Below are 22,901 nucleotides of genomic sequence, written 5' to 3'. Positions count from 1 at the left end.
ACTCTAGGAAGGGACTGCATATTCCCCAGCTGCAGTCCGGAAAGCAATGTGCATTCCTCAATCTGCACTCTGGGACCCTGGCTCCGATGGACCCCAGCAGGAACATGATTGACTAAGTGATTCATTAATTCATGCACTCACAACCTTAGATGAGGAAACATAGCTACATAAAGACTGAGAATCAGAATACATGGGCTTGATAAGTTCCAGCTCCACCACTAGTCATAGGACCCCCAGGCAAGTGGCTGAACCTCAGTTTCCTCCTCTGCAACATGAGAACTCTAGTTCTTGTTGTTCTTAGGTGGAGGTGCATCTTCAAGGAGAACGTACATGTGAAAATGCTCTGTAAATGCCATCAGATCACAGCCTGCCCTGGTTAAAAGCCTTCAACGACTTCCCCGAACACCCAGAATAAAATTCAAACTCTTCAGCCGGGCACAGTGGCTCACGCCTGTAATCCCAGCACTTTGGTAGGCCGAGGCAGGTGACCTGAGGTCAGGAGTTCGAGACCAGCCTGGCCAACATGGTGAAACCCCGTCTCTACTAAAAATTAAAAAAAAAAATTAGCCAGCTGCATTGCTTACACCTGTAATCCCAGCTACTCAGGAGGCTGAGGCAGGAGAATCGCTTGAACCTGAGAGGTGGAGGTTGCAGCCAAGATTGTGCCACTTCACTCCAGCCTGGGTGACAGAGAGAGACTCCATCTCAAAAAAAAAAAAAAAGTCAAACTCTTCATCCTGACCCACAAAGCCCCACATGACCCAGCCCCTGCATACCTGTCCAAGAACATCATCATCCTTCTCCCCTTACATCCTAAGCTCCAGGCATGGCGACCTTCTTGCTTTTCCTTGAGCATGCTAAGCCTGTTCCTATGGTAGGGTCTTTGCATTGCTGTTCCCTCTACTTGCAACACTCTTCTTCTGCATGTGGTTTGTTCCCTTACTTCTTTAAGGTCTCTGCTCAAATAGTATCCCTTCACAGAGGACTTCCTTGTCCTCTCTATCTAAAAGTTTCCCTGGCCCCAACCCACTGCTATCTGCTTATCCTGCTTAATGTTTCTTCATAGGATTTATCACTCGTGAACTTAGATTATACATTTGCTTTCTTGTTTGTTCTTTGTCTCTTTCCCCAGATTCTAAGCTCCATAAGGACAGGAGCCTTGCCTGTATCCCCAGGGCTGGCACAGTGCCTGACACAGAAGGGGTTCAATAATTATTGTTGACTGACTGAATGAATGAATCACAACTATCCAACAGTAGAATGGCATAGCATGAAGACAGCAAATTCTCTTTCACTAGACTTGTTCAAGAAGTGAATAAACAAGCTGGGTGTGGTGGCTCACACCTGTAATCCCAGCACTCTGGGAGGCTGAGGCAGGTGGCTCATCTGAGGTCAGGAGTTTGAGACCAGCCTGGCTAACAAGGTGAAACCCTGTCTCTTCTAAAAATACAAAAAAAAATAGCTGGGCATAGTGGCAGATGGCTGTAATCCCAGCTACTCGGGAGGCTGAGGCAGGGGAATTGCTTGAACCCGGGAGGCAGAGGTTGCAGTGAGCTAAGATTGTGCCATTGTGCTCCAGCCTGGGCAAGAAGGGCGAAATGCCGTTACAGGAAAAAAAAAAAAAAAAAAAAAAAAAAAGAGGTGGCTAAACAACTGTGGGATGTGGAGCATAATTATCTGCAGCACTTATTATATTGTGTTGTGATTTAAAATTTATTGGTCTATTTCCTCTAATAAATGGTAAATTGAGGACAGGAACTATGTCCTATTCATCATTGTGTCCACAAAAGGTAGCCCAGTGCCTGAAATTACGTAAATCCTGATATCTGTTTGTTACCAGGTGATACGGTTTTGATTTGTGTCCCCGCCTAGATCTCCTGTCGAACTGTAATCCCCAGTGTTGGAGGCTGGGCCTGCTGGGAGGTGATTGGGCTATGCGGGCGGACTTCCTCCCGCTGTTCTGCTGTTAGCGAGTGAGTTCTCATGAGATCTGGTTGTTTAACAGTGTGGAGCACCTCCGGCTTCTCCCTCTTCCCCCTGCTCCAGGCATGTGATGACATGCTTGTTTCCCCTTTGCCTTCTACTATGATTGAAAGTTTCCTGAGGCGTTCCCAGCCATGCTTCCTGTAAAGCCTGTGGAACCCTGAGCCAATTAAACCTCTTTTCTTTATAAATCACCCAGTTTCAGGTATTTATCTTTTTTCTTTCTTTCTTTCTTTCTTTCTTTCTTTCTTTCTTTCTTTTTTTTTTTTGAGACAGAGTCTCGCTCTGTTGCCCAGGCTGGAGTGTAGTGGTGCAATCTCAGCTTACTGCAACCTCTGCCTCCCGAGTTCAAGCAATTCTCCTGCCTCAGCGTCCTGAGTAGTAGCTGGGATTACAGGTGTGCACCACCATGCCCAGCTAATTTTTGTATTTTTAGTAGAGACGGGGTTTCACCATGTTGGTCAGGCTAGTCTCGAACTCCTAGCCTCAGGTGATCTGCCCACCTTGGCCTCCCAAAGTGCTGGGATTACAGGTGTGAGCCACTGCGCCCAGCACATTCTTTTTTTTTTTTTTTTTTTTTTGAGATGGAGTCTCGCTCTGTCGCCCAGGCTGGAGTGCAGTGGCGCGATCTCGGCTCACTGCAAGCTCCGCCTCCCGGGTTTACGCCATTCTCCTGCCTCAGCCTCCCAAGTAGCTGGGACTACAGGCGCCCGCCACCTCGCCCGGCTAGATTTTTGTATTTTTTAGTAGAGACGGGGTTTCACTGTGTTAGCCAGGATGGTCTCGTGATCCGCCCGTCTCGGCCTCCCAAAGTGCTGGGATTACAGGCTTGAGCCACTGTGCCCGGCCCAGCACATTCTTTTAAAATGTTTGATTCTTGGCCAGGTGCAGTAGTTCACACCTATAATCCTAGCACTTTGGGAAGCTGAGGCAGGAGACTGCTTGAGCCTAGAAGATCATGACCAGCCTGGGCAACATGGCAAAACCCTATCTCTACTAAAGATACATAAAATTAGCCAGGCTTGGTGGTACGTGCCTGTAGTCCCAGCTACTAGGGAGGCTGAGGTGGGAGGATCACCTGAACTTGGAAGGTTGAGGCTACAGTGAGCCAAGATCGCACCACTACACTCCAACCTGGGTGAGGGGAGTGAGACCTTGTCTCAAAATATAAAATAAAATAAAATAAAGTTTGATTCTCAAAACAACACTGTGAGGTAACAGAAATTATTATTCCCATTTCACAGATGAGGGAAACAATCCACAGATAAATCCAGTACCTTGCAAAACACAGAAATCAGCAAGGCAGGACTGGAACTTAGTTGAATGAAAAAAATGAACTATTAATTAATGCAATTTAACAAAGCCTGGAGCTTTTATTTTTTCCTGTCACTGCTAAGCACAAAGTTGAGCTAGAGGAACTATGTTGTTGACCAAATGAGTGGGTGAATGAATAAATGTGTGACATTTCCCAAGGTAGACACTCAAACATAGTACTTCAAATGGCTAATCTCGCTTCCTTTCATTAACAGTCCCTGGGAAGAGAACCAAGAACCACCTCTGGCTGAGTTAGACCTGGAAGGCACCTAGGGGAGGAAACAGGCTCAGAGAAGGGCAGCCATTGCCCAAGGTCACAGAGCTGGAGCTGCAACTTGGGGCTCTAAATTATATCCCGAACACTCCCCAACTCAGGTCTTGGATTAATAAGTGCGACTGGCTTCCTCTTTCCCCTGCTTCCAGAGCACAACACCCCCACCTTCCTACAAGGAGGTGTGGGCAGAACTGAAAGTGGGAAATGCCATCCTTTTCCCTCGGATGGTTCCCTCTGCCTCCTCTTTTCACCATCCACCTGCCACTCTCTGAGCGCTATCCAACAGGCCTGGGGCTTTTTGGAACAGAGTAAAACCCAAGGCCAGGTGGTGCCGCAGCAGAGACACCAGTGCTTCTGCCCCAGGATGCACTGCCATGAGGCCTGTGCAAAGCCCTCAAAATAACCTCCGCTTTGAAAGGCGGCTGGGCTCTCTTTAACCAGCTCACTCTGGAGACCACAAGGCCAAGGAGTCCATATCACAGGAGAGGAACATCACATCATCACAGGAGAAGAAGTTCACACTCTCATAATCAGAGAATCCTAGGAATAGGAAATGTTCACACAGGATTTTAGAATCCTGAAACCCCAGACTCGTCAAGTTTTAAAAGCTCAGATGCTTAAAATAATGGAATCTAGGCCGGGCGTGGTGGCTTACGCCTGTAATCCTAGCACTCTGGGAGGCCGAGGCAGGTGGATCACCTGAGGTCAGGAGTTCGAGACCAGCCTGGCCAACATGGTGAAACCCTGTCTCTACTAAAAATACAAAAAAAAAATTAGCCAGCATGGTGGTACATGCCTGTAATCTCAGCTACTAGGGAGGCTGAGGCAGGAGAATTGCTTGAACCCCGGAGGCAGAGGTTGCAGTAAGCTGAGATTGCGCCACTGCCCTCCAGCCTGGGTGACAGATTGAGACTCCATTTCATCAAAAAAAAAAAAAAAAAAAAAGTGGAATCTAGGATTTAGAGCCATAATCCAACACTCCCCTTTGCATATGAACACACTGAGACCCAGAGAGATGATTCTGTCCAGGAGTGACTTACGTCAAATTGATCCTTGATCCACAACTGGGTGCATTTCCTGTTCCTCCTCCCACCAACTCCCCTGCATCCTCACCCAGCCCTGCTAGCTCCTTCCACCTGCCTCAGGCTCCCCTCCGTTCCCACCTCCTTAGGAAACTCACTCCTGCTCTTTCCCATGCTTTAATGATGTGAATGGCTTTTCTTAAACAGCTCTCATAGCTTTCTTAAGCAAGTTTAAGCCTGTTCAACTCTCTCCCATCTTAAACAAACAAAACTTCATCCTCTCTAGCTGCTACCCATTTCTCCCTACCTCCCTGTCAAGCTTCTTGAATGTCCTTCCTCCACTTGCTACCTCTTCTCCTCACCTCCGCTTCTCCCCACTTCAATCTGACTTCATCTCCACCATTCTGCTGAGGTTAACAACAACCTCTTTGTCACTAAACCCAGCAGACAACTTTCAGCCATGCTTCTGTTGGAGGGCTCTGGAGCGGCTGGCCCCACTGACCACCCCATACCATGTGGCATCATGACAGTGCATCACATCATCACATCAGGCTTCTTCCTCTCTGGCTGCCCCTTCCTGGCTAGCTTTGGGGGAGTGCTATCCCCAGCACCTGCCTGTGAATCTTTACATTCTCCTTGAGTGATTGTGACCATCCTCATGGCTTTTTTCTACCTCCGAAGTGTTACTACCTCCCAAGTGTCTCCCCAAAACTCATTGTTTCCTTCTGAGCTCTAGACTGGTGTGGCTTGATGACTGTATTTGTCATTAAATGGTGAGCCTCTGGAGGGCCAGATGACAGGCACATGCAGGCACCCAGCAAATGTTTGGTAAATGGAAAAAGTGGAGCCAACTCATTATCATTCAAGCATTTTCTGTATTCTATGAGACATGTACATTGCAGGGAGCTCCAGAGGGTGACCCACAGATAAATTATTCGAGCCCGAGGGGATTTAAGAGCCCATCTACAACCCAATCCCTCGTTGTACTGATAAGGAAACTGAGGTCCAGAATGGTTAAGCAACTTGTCTCCAAGGTCACATTGAAAGTTAATGGGAGGGCTGGACTTCCATCCCAGCACGTCCGCCACTCACATCGGGATTATTCTCTCCCGGGATGGCACTGCAGGAATAAAAGATAGGAAGGGAGGATGGGCATGGGGTGTACACAGGCCATGACAAATGTGAACCCAAATGTAAGTCCAGAAAGTTCAAAGGCACAATGTCCTACGCAAATCTTACTCGATCGTTGTCTGATCCAACACACCGGTGACTGGGATCCCGTAAAACTGCTGCATAGTGGAGACTGCTGACTGCAAGGCCTTCCCTGAGTGCAACGCAGATGCCCGTGAATCATAGGGAAGCAGATAGCCATAGGACTTTAACCAGTTCTGAAAGACACATGAAAGAAAAGGATGCATTATGCTGGGAAAGGCTCTGTTCTACCTGGGCAGAGATGTGCCCTTAAAATGAGGGATCATTTGACCCCAGCGACTCCTGGACTCATGCTCTGAGTTCTTCTTCCTTCACTCCACCCTGCAGACACTGTCAAATTAACTTCCAGAAAGCAGCTTTTATTGGCGTCCTCTCCTGCTAGAAACCTTTCATTGGATTTCTGTTGGCCACAGAATAAAGACTAAATTTGAATTCAGAGCTTTCCATTGCCCTGCCTCTTTACTCATTTATTCAGTGCTTTCCACTGATATTGGACTAAACATGGAAAAGCACAGCACGGTTAATTCTGTGATACAGAGAGGTACTTTGAAAATGCTGTGCCACCCAGAAACCCACTGTGTCTACTGTCAAAGCTTGACGAAGAACCATGTTGTAGAATATTTATTGGCAGGAGATTGTATACAATATGTATTGCTACCCCCCAGAAAAGCAAGCCACTATAAATAAATATAAATAAAACAATGCATGATCTTATTTAAATATAAATAAATGATGTGTGCATAGAAAAAACCTAGAAAGGCATATATAAAAATTATGTAGTAGGCCGGGCGCGGTGGCTCAAGCCTGTAATCCCAGCACTTTGGGAGGCTGAGACGGGCGGATCATGAGGTCAGGAGATCGAGACCATCCTGGCTAACACGGTGAAACCCCATCTCTACTAAAAAATACAAAAAACTAGCTGGGCGAGGTGGCGGGCGCCTGTAGTCCCAGCTACTCGGGAGGCTGAGGCAATAGAATGGCGTAAACCCGGGAGGCGGAGCTTGCAGTGAGTTGAGATCTGGCAGCTGCACTCCAGCCCAGGTGACAGAGCCAGACTCCGTCTCAAAAAAAAAAAAAAAAAAAAAATTATGTAGGAGAATTCCTGATTATTGAGGCTGACATAAGGGTGCATAATATCTGTAACTTATTTTTTTTTTTTTTTGGCCCAGGTGACAATTGGCTAGCAAATTATTCTTAAATGTGTTCAGAAATATACGTATATGGCCAGGCATGGTGGTTTACACCTAAAATCCCAGCACTTTGGGAGACCGAGGCTGGAGGTTCACCTGAGGTCAGGAGTTCGAGACCAGCTTGGCCAACATGATGAAACCCCATATCTACTAAAAATACAAAAATTGGCCAGTCGTGGTGGCACATGCCTGTAATCCCGGCTACTCGGGAGGCTGAGGCAGGAGAATCGGTTGGACCTGGGAGGCAGAGGCTGCACTGAGCCAAGATTGCACCACTGCCCTCTAACCTGGGTGACAGAGCAAGACTCTATCTTAAAAAAAAAAAAAAGAAATATGCATATATGTATATATATATATATATATATATATATATATATATATATATATAAAGAGAGAAACAGAGACAGAGAGAAGAGAGAGAGATAAAGTAAGTATAGTTAGATGTTAATAGTTTTGGGTGAGGGGCATTCAAGTATTCTTTGTTGGCTGGGTGTGGTGGCTCATACTTATAATCCCAGTGCTTTGAGAGGCTGAGGTGAAAGGATGGCTTGAAGCCAAGAGTTTGAGACCAGCCTGGGCCACATATCAAGACCCCATCTCTACAAAAAAGTTAAACATTAGCTGTGCATGCTGGTGTGCACCCATGGTCCTAGCTACTTGGGAGGCTGAGACAGGAGGATCACTTGAGCCCAGGAGTAAGAGGCTGTAGTGAGCCATGATCATGCCACTGCACTCCAGGCTGGGTGACAGAGTGAGACCTCATCTCTAAAATAAATAAGTAAATAAATAAATATTTAAAGAAATTGCCCTATTCTCTAAAATATTTCTGGAAGTCTGAAATGATGTCATAACTTTTTTTTTTTTAATAAAAAAGAATTGACTGAGTATCCTTTGGTTATAGTATCATGAGGCACTTCTTTTTTGTGCTTTCCTGTTTTCTAAGTTTTATGCATGGAGTGATTTTTTTGAAAGAGGAGAAAAACATTAAAAAGGCAAAAGAATCTGAAAGAAGCTTGGGTGAAGGAGCTCAAACAAGCAATGACTCAGAAGGATAGTAAGTAAAGATTATTCCCGGCTGGGCACGGTGGCCCATGCCTGTAATCTCAGCACTTTGGGAGGCTGAGGTGGGTGGATCCCCTGAGGTCAGGAGTTTGAGACCAGCCTGACTGTTGGTGAAACCCCGTCTCTACTAAAATACAAAAATTAGCTGGGCGGGGTGGCGGGCTCCTGTAATCTCAGCTACTCGGGAGGCTGAGGCACGAGAATCGCTTGAACCTAGGAGGCAGAGGTTGCAGTGAGCCAAGATCATGCCACTACACTCCAGCTGGGGCAAAAAGAGCGAAACTCAGTCTCAAAAAGCAAACAAAAAATTATTCCCACCCAAAAGCATGAGGGGATGGAGACCCAGGAACACAAGAGTACCAGGAAATATGTGGCATCAGCTGGAAAATGAGGAAAACATCCGTGTATTTGTTGAGCCCACAAGCAGTTCCAGGAGCTACATGCTGGGCTCGAATCTAGATAACCCCGTTTCCCATCCTCAGAGGATTATCCTGAATGCCAAATAAGCCAATGAAGGGAAAAGAGCCTGGGGAAATGCCATTATTCCCCTCCTAGCTATAGCTTTTGTTTCATGTGTCTATATGAACAGGCTAATTATGGATGTGTCTTTTATTATAAGTCAAATGAAACAGTTTTTCATAAGGCAGCCGATCAGAAACTATAAATAAGTTATTATTTGCTTCACCAAAGGTGACTGTAACATCTTTACTGCCTTGTGATAAAATCCATCTGATGATACAAACAAAATTGTCAGAATAATAAAGCCTTGAAACATATACAACAAAGTAACAGCTTTCTGTCTCTCACAATTGGATCTGAAACATACTTTCCATTCCAAATGATGGCACAGAATATCAATACTTGCAGTTTCCTAAATATTGATTCTCTTTCCTGCCTTTGTATTAATACATGTTCTTCCCTCTGCCTAATATTTTTCTCAGTTTGGCAAAAAATTTTCATTTTTTGACGTGTCAGGCTAAGTTATTTTCTTCCTTTCGTGCTCCCCAAATCCCCTATTATAGATATTATAAGATTGGGCTGGAATCATTACTTTACATATCAGTCTCCTCCTCCTCCTCCTCCTCTTCCTCCTCCTCCCAAAGTGCTGGGACTTTAACCTCCTCACAGGAAGGGACCATAGCTTAATCATCCAGTGCCCAGGGCAGTGATGGGCACGGTAGCTGCTCATTATGTGCATTTGACAAGCATTAACTGAGCACTTACTACAGGCTAGGCACCATGTGAGGCTCTGAAACAATAAAGATGAATAAGGAACTCAGAGACTGACAAGTAAACCCACAGTAAAAACACAATGCTAAAAAGCAGGTGTGCACAGAGTTCTATGGGAGAACAAAAGAGGGGTGTCTTATCCATGGTGGGGAGGGGGGGCACCACAGAGAAAGGGGAACTCAAGGACAGCTTCCAGGTAGAGATGAGATTTAAGCTAAGACTTGAAGTATACAGCGTGTGCAATTGCCTGGAAATGTGGGAGAGCCTGGCACATTCTGAGCGGATTTTTTTTTCTTTTTCTCTCTTTTTTTTTTTTTTTTGAGACAGAGTCTTGCTCTCTTGCCCAGGCTGGAGTGCAGTGGCATGATCTCGGCTCACTGCAAACTCTGCCCCCCAGTTCAAGCGATTCTCCTGCCTCAGCCTCCCAAGTAGCTGGGACTACAGGCACATGCCACTACTGCCTGGCTAATTTTTGTATTTTTATTAGAGATGGGGTTTCACCACGTTGGCCAGGCTGGTCTCAAACTCCTGACCTCAAGTGATCTGCCTGCCTTGGCCTCCCAAAGTGCTGGGATTACAAGCGTGAGCCACTGTGCCTGGCCATTTGACTCTTGCTTTTTGAAATCTAGCCATCCTGCCCTCCCATGTGCTCCTGGGACCAAGAGCCAGTTCTTGTGGGTCCTATGGAGGGCAGTTCATCTTTTGCAGTCAAGTCTGCTTTCTCTTGGGTGACTTATGGATATGACAGCATCTCCCAGAAGGCTGGGGACACTGTATAGCGCCTGGTGCTGAGTGGATGCAGAGAAATGACGGCTAAATGGAATTACATACTCTTCACCTTCTCACTCAACTTTCTTAGGACCAAACACAATTACTTTCTATTAGGCTTTAGCTTGAGGAAAGTACTTTCCCTATAGGAGATTCTGTATACTTTAAGATATAAGAAAAGGAACACTGGATAACCCAATGCATTTCCCTTTTTGTCTTTCTCCCAGGAACATTTCAGCCAAATTTATAGCTTATGTGTTGAGCATGGGGATGTTTGGAAGTAACAATTACTTTTTTCATCCTTCAACCCCCAAGTTTTATGTTTCATCCTTCAAAGACTTACATAAAGACATTATGGTTTTTTTTTAATTTAATTTTTATTTATTTATTTTTTTTTGAGATGGAGTCTCACTCTGTTGCCCAGGCTGGAGTGCAGTGGTACTATCTTGGCTCACTGCAACCTCTGCCTCCCAGGTTCAAGCGATTCTCCTGTCTCAGCCTCCCGAGTAGCTGGGATTACAGGCATGTGCCACCATGCCCAGGTAATTTTTGTATTTTTAATAGCGACAGGGTTTCACCATTTTGGCCAGGCTGGTCTTGGACTCCTGAGCTCAGGTGATCCACCCGCCTTGGCCTCCCTAAGTGCTGGGATTACAGGCGTAGAGCCACAAGACATTATGTTTTAATCTGTAAACTGCCTCAAGACATCCCCAAAAGAGGTGTGGTACAAACCTAAGATATATCCAGTGCCTCCCTATCTGCCAACGGACTGTATTGGTTCTCTAAAAATTTGACTAAGATGAATTACAGCATTTGGGAAATAGCTAGGGACCTCTGAACAGATAAGTGCTGACAAGCCAGTCAGCCAATGGAGTATTTTTTGAGCATCCACCTTGAAGCTAGCATGGAATTTAAAAATCCTCATTCCTGCTTCTGGTAGGAGGTGAGGAACGGGGGGTCTTCTACATAAGCCCGCTCTAGCGTTCCAGTGCTCTGGGGACTTAAAAGTAGCTCCTTCTCAGTAAAAAGCTGGCAACCTGGTTTATGCAGCTCCTTTTCTGGGGTACTCAAGCAAGGAGCATCTCACAGCCCATCCGGATCCATTACGAACATCACAGAGTCTATCCCGGCCACATCAGGAGTCAGGATCTACGGACTCAGGTCATAGGCAAATGTCTGGGCCAGAACTAAACACTGGGATGGATCAGACACATGGTGGGGCTAGGCCAGTATTAGTGTATTCTCTAATATTCTCTAGGCTCTGTTTCCCCCAACCAGGTTCTCTGGGGACAATCCTCAGAGCCCACGGGCACATTCCTAGGAGGAGAAATGCAGTGGGGGCAGTCAAATGACAGCATCTAAACCAGGGAACAGGACATGAGGTTGGACTGGCATTGTGTGTGTGTGTGTGTGTGTGTGCGCGCGTGTGTGTGTGTGTGTGTGTGTATTGGAGGCTAAGGAAGATGGATCGGGGTCAGACAATTCTAATTCATGCTGCTTAATCCTGTCTCTGCCACTCACTTTCTCTGTGACCCAGACAATCCTCTGCCTTCTCTGGGCAGAACTCCTGAGGCTAGAGCAAGGGTGCTACATTCCAGTCATAGCAAGTCCAAAGCACTCTCTGCCGTTCACAGTTCCAGGTTCTTTCTGCTGCCTCCAAAGCCCATTCTCTTTAAGCACATTAGCAAACTCCTACTCATCCTTCAAGGTCTAGCTCAAATGTCACCTCCTTTGTTAAACCTTCCTTAGCTCTCCCTGTCAGAGCTAGTGGTTGACCTCTTTACTCCCATAGTACTTTGTACACACAATTACCACAATGTATCATACCCAGTCGTGGATATGTCTGTTTTTCCCACTAGATTGAGTTCCTGGAGAACAGAGATGGTGTCATATTTATTTTGGTATCTGTTATAGTATTTAGCACAGTGTCTGACACAAGAAATAATCACTGAGTTCATGAATGAGTGAACAGTTGATCTAGGAGGCACTGCCTGGATATCAAGGAAGGGATTTCATCTTGGGAAGATTTAGTAATACACATGAAAGCACCAAGCACAATTCCTGGTATCTATTAGAGGTTTCAAAAAACACTTGCTGAAATTCAATCTATTGTGGTTTGACTTCCTCGCTTGATGAGGCAATAGGTTCCATTGTTCCATTTGAAAAAAAAAAAAAAAAGAGATAAAATCCACTAAAGGAAAAAAGTCCCATTCACTTTTAGACAGAATGACCTTGCTTTTATCTCTTTACACCTAGATCCATTAATCAATCATCAGCCATGTCAGAAGTCTAACCTTTACAGCTCAGTTAGCCAGTTCTTAAGATGTCTGTCACCCTTTAAGTGCGGAAAGAGGTGTAAACCCAGAGGAAAGTGAGAAAAATCTCAGAATGCAAGCAGAGACCAAAATAGCTGGACTGAGCCAAAGACATAGAGATCATAGACAATACGATGTGATTGGTCTGCCGGCCAGAAGGCAGGATTTGGGTTCCTGAGAAGCCAAAGCTGAGAAGTCCTGGAGTGGTGGCAGTGAAAAGAGAGAGCAGAGAATACCAAGGAGAACAAAATGTGGACAGAAGAGGGAAGAGAGCAGCAGACAGCAGGGGCGGTGGTGAGGTTAGAAGTGGCAGTGGGGGTGGCAAGAGGCAGATCTCTGGCAGTGCTGACAAGTGCTCCTGGAAACAGAGATGGCCGTGGGGAAGGATGGAAAAGGTGGGTCAGTTAAAACAAACAGTGGGGTCTCCAGCGGGCATTCAGGAGCATCACAGCTGAGTGGGAGCCTGAACCAGGACCATACGGGCCTGGAGAAGGAGTGAGGAAAATGATCAGGATTAGGTGTTTGATCAGAAATGAAGGGGCGAGGAGGTATTATCAGAAAGGCCAGAGGTAAAGTCTACAAAAAAGGACCAGGCAGGAAGATGTCAAATTTGGAAGCAGGGGCTAGAAGGAGGAAGAAAGAATAAAAGATCCCCATGAAAGAGTTGGGGCAACTGAGGTCATAATCTAGGGTGATGAGGTGAGCAACAGGAAACAGGCATTGGTCTCAACACGCATGGGAGTTTCAAGTCCAGTTCTAGAGGCTTTATATGCAGAGGGACTGTGACAAACTGGAGCTTGACTAAGGGAGCGTGGCCAAGAGAGTAAGGGGACCGGGAACCATGTCCTGGGAGGACAGATGAGGGGTGTTTAGGTTGGAGAAGGGAGACTGTATTAAGGAGAACAGGAGCATGAAGGAGGACATTCTGGTTGGTACAGAGGGCAAGACTAAGACCAGAATGAGAGATTATAGGACAGAGATCTTGACTCATTATAAGAAACAACTTTTTATCATTCTACTATAAAGACACATACACATGTATGTTTATTGCAGCACTATTCACAGTAGCAAAGACTTGGAACCGACCCAAATGCCCATCAATGATAGACTGGATAAAGAAAATGTGGCACATGTATACCATGGAATACTATGCAGCCATAAAAAAGAATGAGTTCATGTCCTTTGCAGGGACATGGATGAAGCTGGAAACCACCATCCTCAGCAAACTAACACAGGAACAGAAAACCAAACACCACATGTTCTCACTCATAAATGGGAGTTGAACAATAACACATGGACACAGAGAGGGGAACATCACACACCGGGGCCTATTGAGGGGTGGGGGACAAAGGGAGGGGGAGCATTAGGACAAATACCTAATGCATGTGGGGCTTAAAATCTAGATGTCAGGTTGACAGGTGCAGCAAACCACCACGGCACATGTATACCTATGTAACAAAACTGCACGTTCAGCACATGTATCCCAGAACTTAAAGTAAAACAAATAATAATAATAATAATAATAATAATAAAAGAAATTACAGGCCCTGTGACCCCAAAGATACCCCTGAGTTTAAACACTGTTTTTCAAGGTTTTGTTTAGTTTGCTTTGTTTTTTTTTTTTTTTGGAGGCTCACAAACAGGTCTATTCCCTGGGGGGCCAAAAAAAAAAAAAAAAAAAAACAACTTTTTAACAGTCAGAGATCTTCCAAGTGCCTACTAAGTACCCGGCACAGGCGCTCTATTGTGCTAAGCACCCTAGAATGCAACAATTCCATGAGGCAGGAATTATGACCCCCCCAGTTTACAGATGAGGAAACAGGTTCAAAGAGGTTAAGTAATTACAGCTGGCCCTCCATATCCATGGCTATCTTGCGAATATGGCAGGCTATGAGGGACTTGAGCATCCACGGATTTTGGTACCTGAGAGGGTCCAGGAAGCAACCCCTTGTGGGTATCAAGGGATGACTGTATCCAGAGCCCTAAAGCTAAGAAATGGCAGAATTCAGGCATATTCCATATGGTCAGAGTGTTGGACAGGCAGCCCTTTCCCCCCCACCAAGGACCTCCTAAACCTCACACTCCTGGAGTGCAACGCCTTATCTCAGACAATAGTGAGCTCAATACGCCGGTGCTATGTCAGGGTATGGCACCATCAGCTACCCAGTTGTCCAAACCAGCAGCCTCATAGGACCCACGACTCTTCCCTCTCCTTCACTGCCCACATCCAATTTCTTTTTGTTTGTTCGTTTTGAGACAGGGTCTCGCTCTCAGCAATGGCTCACTGCAGCCTTGAACTTCTGGGCTCAAGTGATCCTCCCACATCAGCGTCCTGAGTAGCTGGGACTACAGGCGTGTGCCACCATGCCTGGCTAATTTTTCTTTTTAAATATTTTGTAGAGACAATGTCTCACTGTGTTGCTAGGGCTGGTCTTGAACTCCTAGGCTTAAATGATACACCTGCCTTGGCCTCACAAAGTGCTGGGATTACAGGCGTGAGCCACAGCACTCTAGTCTTTTACCAAATAACTGTTGGTCCTACTTCCTAAACATCAAATGTTTATTTCTGTCCCTTCATTCAATAAATATTTATTGAGGACAAATAACTGTTGGTCCTACCTCCTAAACATCAAATGTTTATTTCTGTCCCTTCATTCAATAAATATTTATTGAGGACCTACTATGTACCAGGTACTGTGTGCTAGGGCTAAAAGAGCAAACAAAAACATTCTAGTCCCAGCCTGGCCAACATAGCAAGATACCTCTCTACAAAAAAAAATTGGAAAACGGCCAGGCGTGGTGGCTCACGCCTGTAATTCCAGCATTTTGGGAGGCCGAGGCGGGCAGATCATGAGGTCAAGAGATCGAGACCATCCTGGCCAACATGGTGAAATCCCGTGTCTACTAAAAATACAAAAATTAGCCGGGCATGGTGGCGTGTGCCTGTAATCCTAGCTACTCGGGAGGCTGAGGCAGGAGAATCGCTTGACCCTGGGAGGCGGAGGTTTCAGTGAGCCAAGATCACACCACTGCACTCCAGCCTGGCGACAGAGCAAGACTCTGTCTCAAAAAAAAAAAAAAAAAAAAAATTGAAAAAATTAGCCAGGCATGGTGACACACCCCTGTAGTCCTAGCTACTCTGGAGACTCTGGCAGGAAGATCCTTGAGCCCAGGAGTTGGAAGCTGCAGTGGGCTGTGGGCGACAGAATGAGACCATGTCTAAAACAGAAACAAAAACAAAAACCCAAAACACCTTTCTAGTTACTTTCTAGTAGTTACGGTCTAGTGGAAGAAACGTGGGAATAAGTGCTGTGAAGAATAGAGCAGGTTGGAGAGATGGAGAGTGATGGGACAGCTATTTATGGAGGGTGATCAGGGAGAATCTCTTTGAGCAGGTGACATTTAAGCAAGAGATCTGAAGGAAGTGAGGGAGTGGGCCCTGTGGCTACTAGGAAAGAATGTTCCAGGATGGGGGAACAGTAAGTGTGAATGCCCTGAGGTAGCTTTAAGAGCTTTCCATCTCTGCAGTCAACAGCCTTTATGATGTGGTCCCTGACTCCCTCTGCAACCCCTTTTATCTTTCCCCACCTAGTGCTCTGTGTTCCAGTGAGTTCCAGTTCTCCCAGGCCCTTACACGTATTGTTCCTTCTATTCAGTTCACTCTTCCCTCCTCTCTCTTTGGGGAGTCTTGAACCCTTACATCTATTTCAGAAGGCCCTTGTACATCCCTGTCGGTCCCCCGTCTGTTTCCTTATCACAATTCTTATCACACTGTATTGTAACCACATGTTGAATTATCTGTCTCATCCTTTTGACTCTAAAATGCTTATATGTCCTCCTCATCATTGTTACCCCAACAGCTAGCACAGGGCCTGCCATAACCATGATGAAATGGACATGTTCAGTGTCACTTATAATTGACTACGTTACCATTTAGAAACGTCTTCTATTAGCACTGGCTCAGTAGCCAGCAGCTTCTGCTCTCTGTGCCTTGGTTCTGCTGTTATCTCTGGGTCCCTCACCTTGCCCATCTCCTTGGTAAATCCTAACTTGAGCAAATGGTCCACAGCAGCTTCAACCCCCCACACTAAGATACTATTGTATCACTGTATACAGGCATGAATGGTGGCCTAAGATCATTCTTCCTCATCCATTGCCATATTGGCTTAATGCTTACAACTGCGTTTTTTTCCTCAATTTCTTTCTCTGGCATTCAAGTTCTAAGCTGAGACTACTGTGACCCTAATCTATTTTTCAGGGTCTCAGATTCCCTGCCTAGTTCTTAGACAGCCTCCTTCAGAGAGTTCGACTGTATTCTCAATACACCTGGGAGCTGAATGGGGTCCTACCTAAAAAGACAGCTCACTTGGGACCAAGATGCTACCACATACCAAATATTACCCAACTTTTCTCTTTCTAGCTGAGTGCCCCTGGGCAAATGACCTAACTTCTCTAAGCATCACATTCCTCATCTGTTAAATAGATGTTTAAAGAAGGATTGTTAGGAGGACTCAATGAGATGATGCACGTGGTAATAAAAATAATGACCCTTCAAAGACAGCCACATCCTAATCCCCAAAACCTGTGAATATGGTACCTTACGTGGTAAAAGAGACTTTATAGAAATGATTAAGTTAAGGATCTTCAGATGGGGGAGATAAGCCCAGATTATCCAGGTGGGTCTAATGAAATCACAAGCATCCTTATAAGAGGAAGGCACGGGGGTTTGAGTCAGAGAAGGTGTTGGGAGATATGGGTTATAGCAGTGCTGCTGATGCTAGAAGGGGCCACAAGCCAGGGGATACGGGCAGTCGCTAGACACTGGAAAAGGCAAGGAAGGGATCCTCTCCTAGAAACTCCAGCAGGAACGCAGCCCTGCGAATAACTTGATTTCAGTCCAGCAAGACCCATTTTGGACTTCTGACCTCTGGAAATGTAAGATAACAAGCCTGTGTTGCTTTAAGAAATAAGTTTGTGGTAATTTGTTATAGCAGCAAGAAGCATTTAGCAAATTCTGGCATGTAGTAAGTGTTCTTACAATGTTATTGTCTATTCCTGCTCCCATACTCCTCGGAAAGAACCCGCTGAGAGGCAGAGACGCTTGGCTCCATTCCCGGCTCCCCCACCAACTTGCTCTTAGTGATTTTTTTTTTTTTTTTTGAGATGGAGTCTCACTCTGTCACACAGGCTGGAGTGCAGTGGTGCGATCTCGGCTCACTGCAACCTCTGCCTCCCTGGTTTAAGTGATTCTCCTGCCTCAGTCTCCCGAGTAGTTGGAATTACAGGTACTTGCCACCATGCAGGGCTAATTTTTATATTTTTAGTAGAGACAGGGTTTCACCATGTTGGTCAGGCTGGTCTTGAACTCCTGACTCAGGTGGTCCACTTGACTCAGCCTTCCAAAGTGCTGGGATTACAGGTGTGAGCCACTGCACCCGGCCCTTAGTGATTTTTAATAAGTCATTTCCCCTCCTTGGCCACCACCTTTGGTTATTGCTGCCAGACCACATCACTGGGTCTCTCTGATGACTCCTCAGGGATCAGTCCTATCACTGTGTCAGTTCCCTCCACATTTTGTTGCACCAAAACCCTGCTTACTCCTCTACCCATATAAGTGAGGTCCCAGCCTTGCTGCTGAGACCACCTGAGATATATGACTAATTTGTAAAATTTCATACTGAAGGCATGACCATTCAGGTATCTAGAAAATACACTGGTCAACAATACTCAGCAATCATCTCATTTAACATACTCATTTTGCAGAAGAGAGACAGAAAACTCTGGGAGGGAAAATGACATTCAGAATCACAGCAAGTTGGTAAGGAAGCCAGACATGGAGGCAAGCATCTCCGCCTCTCGGGGGTTTTCTGTCATGCTGCTCCCTCTGCACTAGCTCTAGTTTGCCTCCAAATGCTGTCTCTTTTCTCTTTTTTTCTTCTTCACTTACAGCCAATCTAAAAAGGGCCCTCAGGATCGCCCACAATGCCCAGCTTAGCTTCTTGACAAACACCTTAATGGCGCAGCATTGCCTGTTGGCTGCCATCGGCTCGAGTGGGTGGTAAGTGCACTAGCGGGAATTCCCTGGCGCTCTGCAGAATGTCCTTGGCCCACTCCCAGGAGGCCACCACAAGCCAGATGATCACCATACCTGGGGAGGTGGCACATTCGGGGTTTTGGGTCAGCACTGGGATGCCCAAGTTTTGCAGTTCTCGGGAGGCCTCTGCCCACAATCAGGAGTGTGGCCATGGTCTCATTCAATCTCTGGAAAAGGAGAGGCCATAGTCTTCCTCGCCCTTTCCAAGGCCCTCCTGCAAATCTGCCAATTTTCTGAGGCTCGACTTCTTGATGAGTTAAGAAAAGGGAAAAGTGAAGACAAAGACCAGTGGTCAGGTCTCAGTGTTTTTTTAATTTTAATTTTAATTTTGGAGACGTAGTCTCACTCTTGTCATCCAGGCTGGAGTGTAATGGCACGGCTTTGGCTCACTGTAACCTTAGCCTCTCGGGTTCAAGGGATTCTCCTGCCTCAGCCTCCTAAGTAGCTGGGATTACAGATGCCCACCACCACGCTCAGCTAATTTTTGTATTTTTTAGTAAAGATGGGGTTTTCACCATATTGGCCAGGCTGGTCTCGAACTTCTGACCTCAGGTGATCCACCTGCCTCAGTCTCCCAAAGTGCTGGGATTACAGGTGTGAGCCACCACACCTGGCCTAAGTTTTTAAAGACAGGGTTTCACTCTGTGGCCCAGGCTGCAGTGCAGTGGTACAACCTCTGCTCACTGTAGCCTCAACCTCTTGGGCTCAAGCAATCCTCCTGCCTCAGCCTCCCAAGTAGCTGTGACTATAGGTGTATGTCACCACACCCAGCTAATCTTTGTATTTTTTGTAGAGATGGGGTTTTGCCATGTTGCCCAGGCTAGTCTCAAACTCCTGGGCTCAAGCGATCCTCCCAGCACGGCCTCCCAAAGTGCTAGGATTACAGAAGTGAGCCACCACAGCCAGACCAAGCCTCAGTTTCTTAACTGCAACAGGGAGATTGTTGAACTAAATAAGCTGTAAGTCATGTTAAAAAGTTCCATTATTTTAGCCTAAGTGGACTGACCATGAAGCCGATCTTCTGGTTCCTCATTGTCAGTCCTAAAGTCCAAATGATTTAGCATGACACTACAACCCTTACAATGTGATGCCAATGTACCTTTCCAGCCCTATCTTCTTTAGTAGAGATGGGCCTCTGCTCTTTCGCTCAGGCTGGAGTGCAGTGGCGCAATCCTGGCTCACTATGACCTCAAACGCTTGGTCTCAAGCAATCCTCCAGCCTCAACCTCCTGAGTAGCTGGGATTACAAGCATGAGCCACTATGCCCGGCTCTACCAGCCTCATGTTCTGTCCTGTACCTTTTGCCCTTTATTGCTCACCTCACGTACCCCAACCTCTAGCTATACTGACCTAATTGTGTTGCCTGGACACATCCTGCAGAGTCCTGCCTCTGCCTTTATTTCATTCCCTCTCCCTAGAATTCCTTTCCCACGTGTACTCTGGCCTCCCCGTGGTATGCTACTTCAAAATGCAACTTGAATGCCACTTCATCAGGGAGGGCTATCTGCCCGGGGTTAAATGGACTTTCTCTGTGCTCCCAATGGCGTTATATGTATCCTCATTTATAGCATATTTTGTATTACATTATAAATAATGGTTTACATGCCTGTAGTCCCCTTTGAACTCATCCTCATGGAAGTTACAGCCTGGTGGGAGAGGTAGGCATGGAAATACTAAACATTTCATTACAGTGGTAATAAGTAGAATGAAAGAGAAGAACCAGGAGCTACAAAAGTGTGTGGCAGGAGATATAGGCTGTGATATCAGGGATGGCCTCCCTGAGAACATGACATCTCAGCTGACATCTGTGAATGAACAGAAGGCTAGGGGAAGGCTGAGAATGAGCATTCCAGGAAAGAGTATCTTACTGAATTCCTGAATGGGAAGGAGCTGGTATATTAGAAAAAGAGAAGGAAGGACAGGGTGACTGGAGTCTAGTGACCAATGGGGAGAATGGGTGGTATAAAAAGAAGTCAGAGAGATGGGAAGGACTGAGTCATGCAGGGCCTCATCGGCTTCATTAAGCATGTTTTTGTTTTTGTTTTAGACAGGGTTTTGTGCTATGGCCCAGGCTTGAGTGCAGTGGTGTGATCTCTGTCCACTGTAGCCTCAGCTTCCTGGGCTCAAGCAATGCTCCTGCCTCAGTGACTATAGGCACATGCCACCACACCCAGCTACTCTGTATTTTTTGTAGAGATGGGGTTTTGCCATGTTGCACAGGCTGGTCTCAAACTCCTGGGCTCAAGCAATCCTTGTGGGTGCTGGGTCCAAGGGAGTTTATAATATTATTCTTCCAATTTTCATATGCATTTGAAAGTTTTCCATAATAAAACTAAAAAGAAGTTATAGTAGTACAGTAATAATAGTTTAATCTTTGTCCTAAGAGTCATTTTAAGCAAGGTGAGGGTGGGAGTAAGGTGATCAGATTTTGGTTTGTTTTAATTTTTTTGTGTTATTCAATATTTCAATCATCCAGAAAGGCATAAAATAATAAAATATATTTTGGAAAATCACCAGCCAGCTTTGTCAAACATTAGTTTTTGTCATATTGGCTTCAGATATAACTGACTCCTGAGTGGATTGATTGATTAATTGATTGATTGATTTTTGAGACAGAGTCTTGCTTTGGCTGGAGTACAGTAGTTCAATCTCGGCTCACTGTAACCTCCACCTCCCAGGTTCAAGTGATTCTTGTGCTTCAGCCATCCAAGTAGCTGGAACTACAGGCACGTACCACCACGCCTAGCTAATTTTTTTGTATTTTTAATAGAGATAGGGTTTCACCATGTTGGCCAGGCTGGTCTCGAACTCCTGGCCTCAAATGATCTTTATACATACATATGTATAAAGAGAGAAAGGAGTAAAGAACAACTCTTGACTTTCTGGCCAAGTGCTTTTGGGGCCCTTTATGCCTCCTATGTGTTTGTGGCATAGAATTGAGTCTTTAAATTACTGCTAACAGGCAAGGCCAGGGCTCATGCCTGTAAGCCCTTTGGGAGGCCAAGGTGGGTGGATCACTTGAGCCCTAAAATGAGTACTCACCCGTAAGTTGTGCTAAGAAAGCTTAAAAGCATTCAGGGCAGGAGCCAGCAGCCAAAACAACTCAAGAACAAGCCCCAGTCCCTCTACTTCCTCAACATGGCTCTAAGCAGGTCGCTCATCTGCTCAGAAACCTTTAATGACACCCCTCAGCCTTTGGACAAAAGCCAAATGCACAATCTGCTCTCAGCCTCCCTCTCCAGCCTCTTCTCCTTATACACTCTTACTGGAAACAGCAAGTAACTTGATGCTCCAGGCACATCATATTATCCACTGTTTCCTAAACATGCCATGCATTTTTGTGAAGCCATGGTTCATATTTTTCATTGTCTGGACGGCCCCACTCACCCTTCTCCATCATTCTCCTCCCTCAAAGGTCCATCTCAGATACCACCTTCTTCCTGAAGCATTCTCTGGCTTCCCCAACCTTAACTGGGGAACCTCATCTCCTCCCTCTTCAGTGCTTCCCTACACTTTGTTAAACTTCCAGCATGCATTCATTTATTCTTCAGAAAAGGTACTGACTTTTGTGTGCCAAGCACTATTCAAAGAAGTTGATGGAAATTAGATAACAAAATTAATTTTAAAATATTTATCACATGTCCAGAATGTATCATTCACTGTGCTAGGTACTGAGGAGATACTGGCTGTGGTTTGTTCTTCCTGTTTTGAGTTCAAACAATACCATACTATAGGGCTAGGCATTTCCTAAGATTAGTCTTTTGGGTACAATGATAATTTACTTTTATTAGTTCTAAAAATACCTCTTTCAAGGACTGGAGTAGGACATACTTGAAAGTAGAAAAGACTGGCTAAAAGGCTAGAATAATAATCCAGAATGGGAAACTTGCATAGTGGGCAGAGTGCTGAGCCCAAGAACAGAAAACCTAGCTCCTGTTCTTTGCTTTAATTTTTTTTTTTTTTTCTTTTGAGACGGAGTCTCACTCTTTTGCCCAGGCTGGAGTGAAGTGGCAGTCTTGGCTCACTGCAACCTCTGCCCCCCGGTTCAAGCAATTCTCCTGCCTCAGCAGCTGGGATTACAGGTGTGCACCACCAGGCTCGGCTAATTTATGTATTTTTAGTAGAGATGGGGTTTCACCATGTTGGCCAAGCTGGTCTCAAACTCTTGACCTCAGGTGATCTACCTGCCTCAGCCTCCCAAAGTGCTAGGATTACAGGCGTGAGCCACCGCGCCCGGCCTGCTTTAATGTTTATGAGCTATGTATGGGTCCTTAGACATGATGATAGGCAATTCACATCATCTTTGAGTCTCCATTTACTCACCTATAAAGTGAGGACCATGTCTTCCTTATCTACCTCATGGTATTGTTGCCAGGACCAAATAGGGCCACACACACAGCATATGGGAAGTGCAAAGCACCTTACAAATACAAGCAG

At 45.7% G+C, this 22,901-nt stretch overlaps 1 protein-coding gene across 1 annotated transcript in view; it reads right to left on the bottom strand.

The window, feature by feature from the left end:
• MMP24 (matrix metallopeptidase 24) overlaps nt 1–9,207 on the bottom strand; it is a 34,000-nt gene extending 24,793 nt beyond the window's left edge. The window contains exons 1-2 of the mRNA XM_023220509.1: nt 9,109–9,207; nt 5,833–5,981 (exon numbers count right to left, since the gene is read on the bottom strand). Coding sequence (XP_023076277.1) covers nt 5,833–5,981; nt 9,109–9,207 — 248 coding nt within the window. The remainder of the gene's footprint in view (nt 1–5,832; nt 5,982–9,108) is intronic.
• Nucleotides 9,208–22,901: the final 13,694 nt, after the last annotated feature.

This window comes from Piliocolobus tephrosceles, chromosome 20 (assembly GCF_002776525.5).
Source record: "Piliocolobus tephrosceles isolate RC106 chromosome 20, ASM277652v3, whole genome shotgun sequence".
Classification (NCBI taxonomy): Eukaryota; Metazoa; Chordata; class Mammalia; order Primates; family Cercopithecidae; genus Piliocolobus; species Piliocolobus tephrosceles.
The sequence above is the reverse complement of the archived record's forward strand: the minus strand, read 5'-3'. Positions and strand labels throughout refer to the sequence as shown.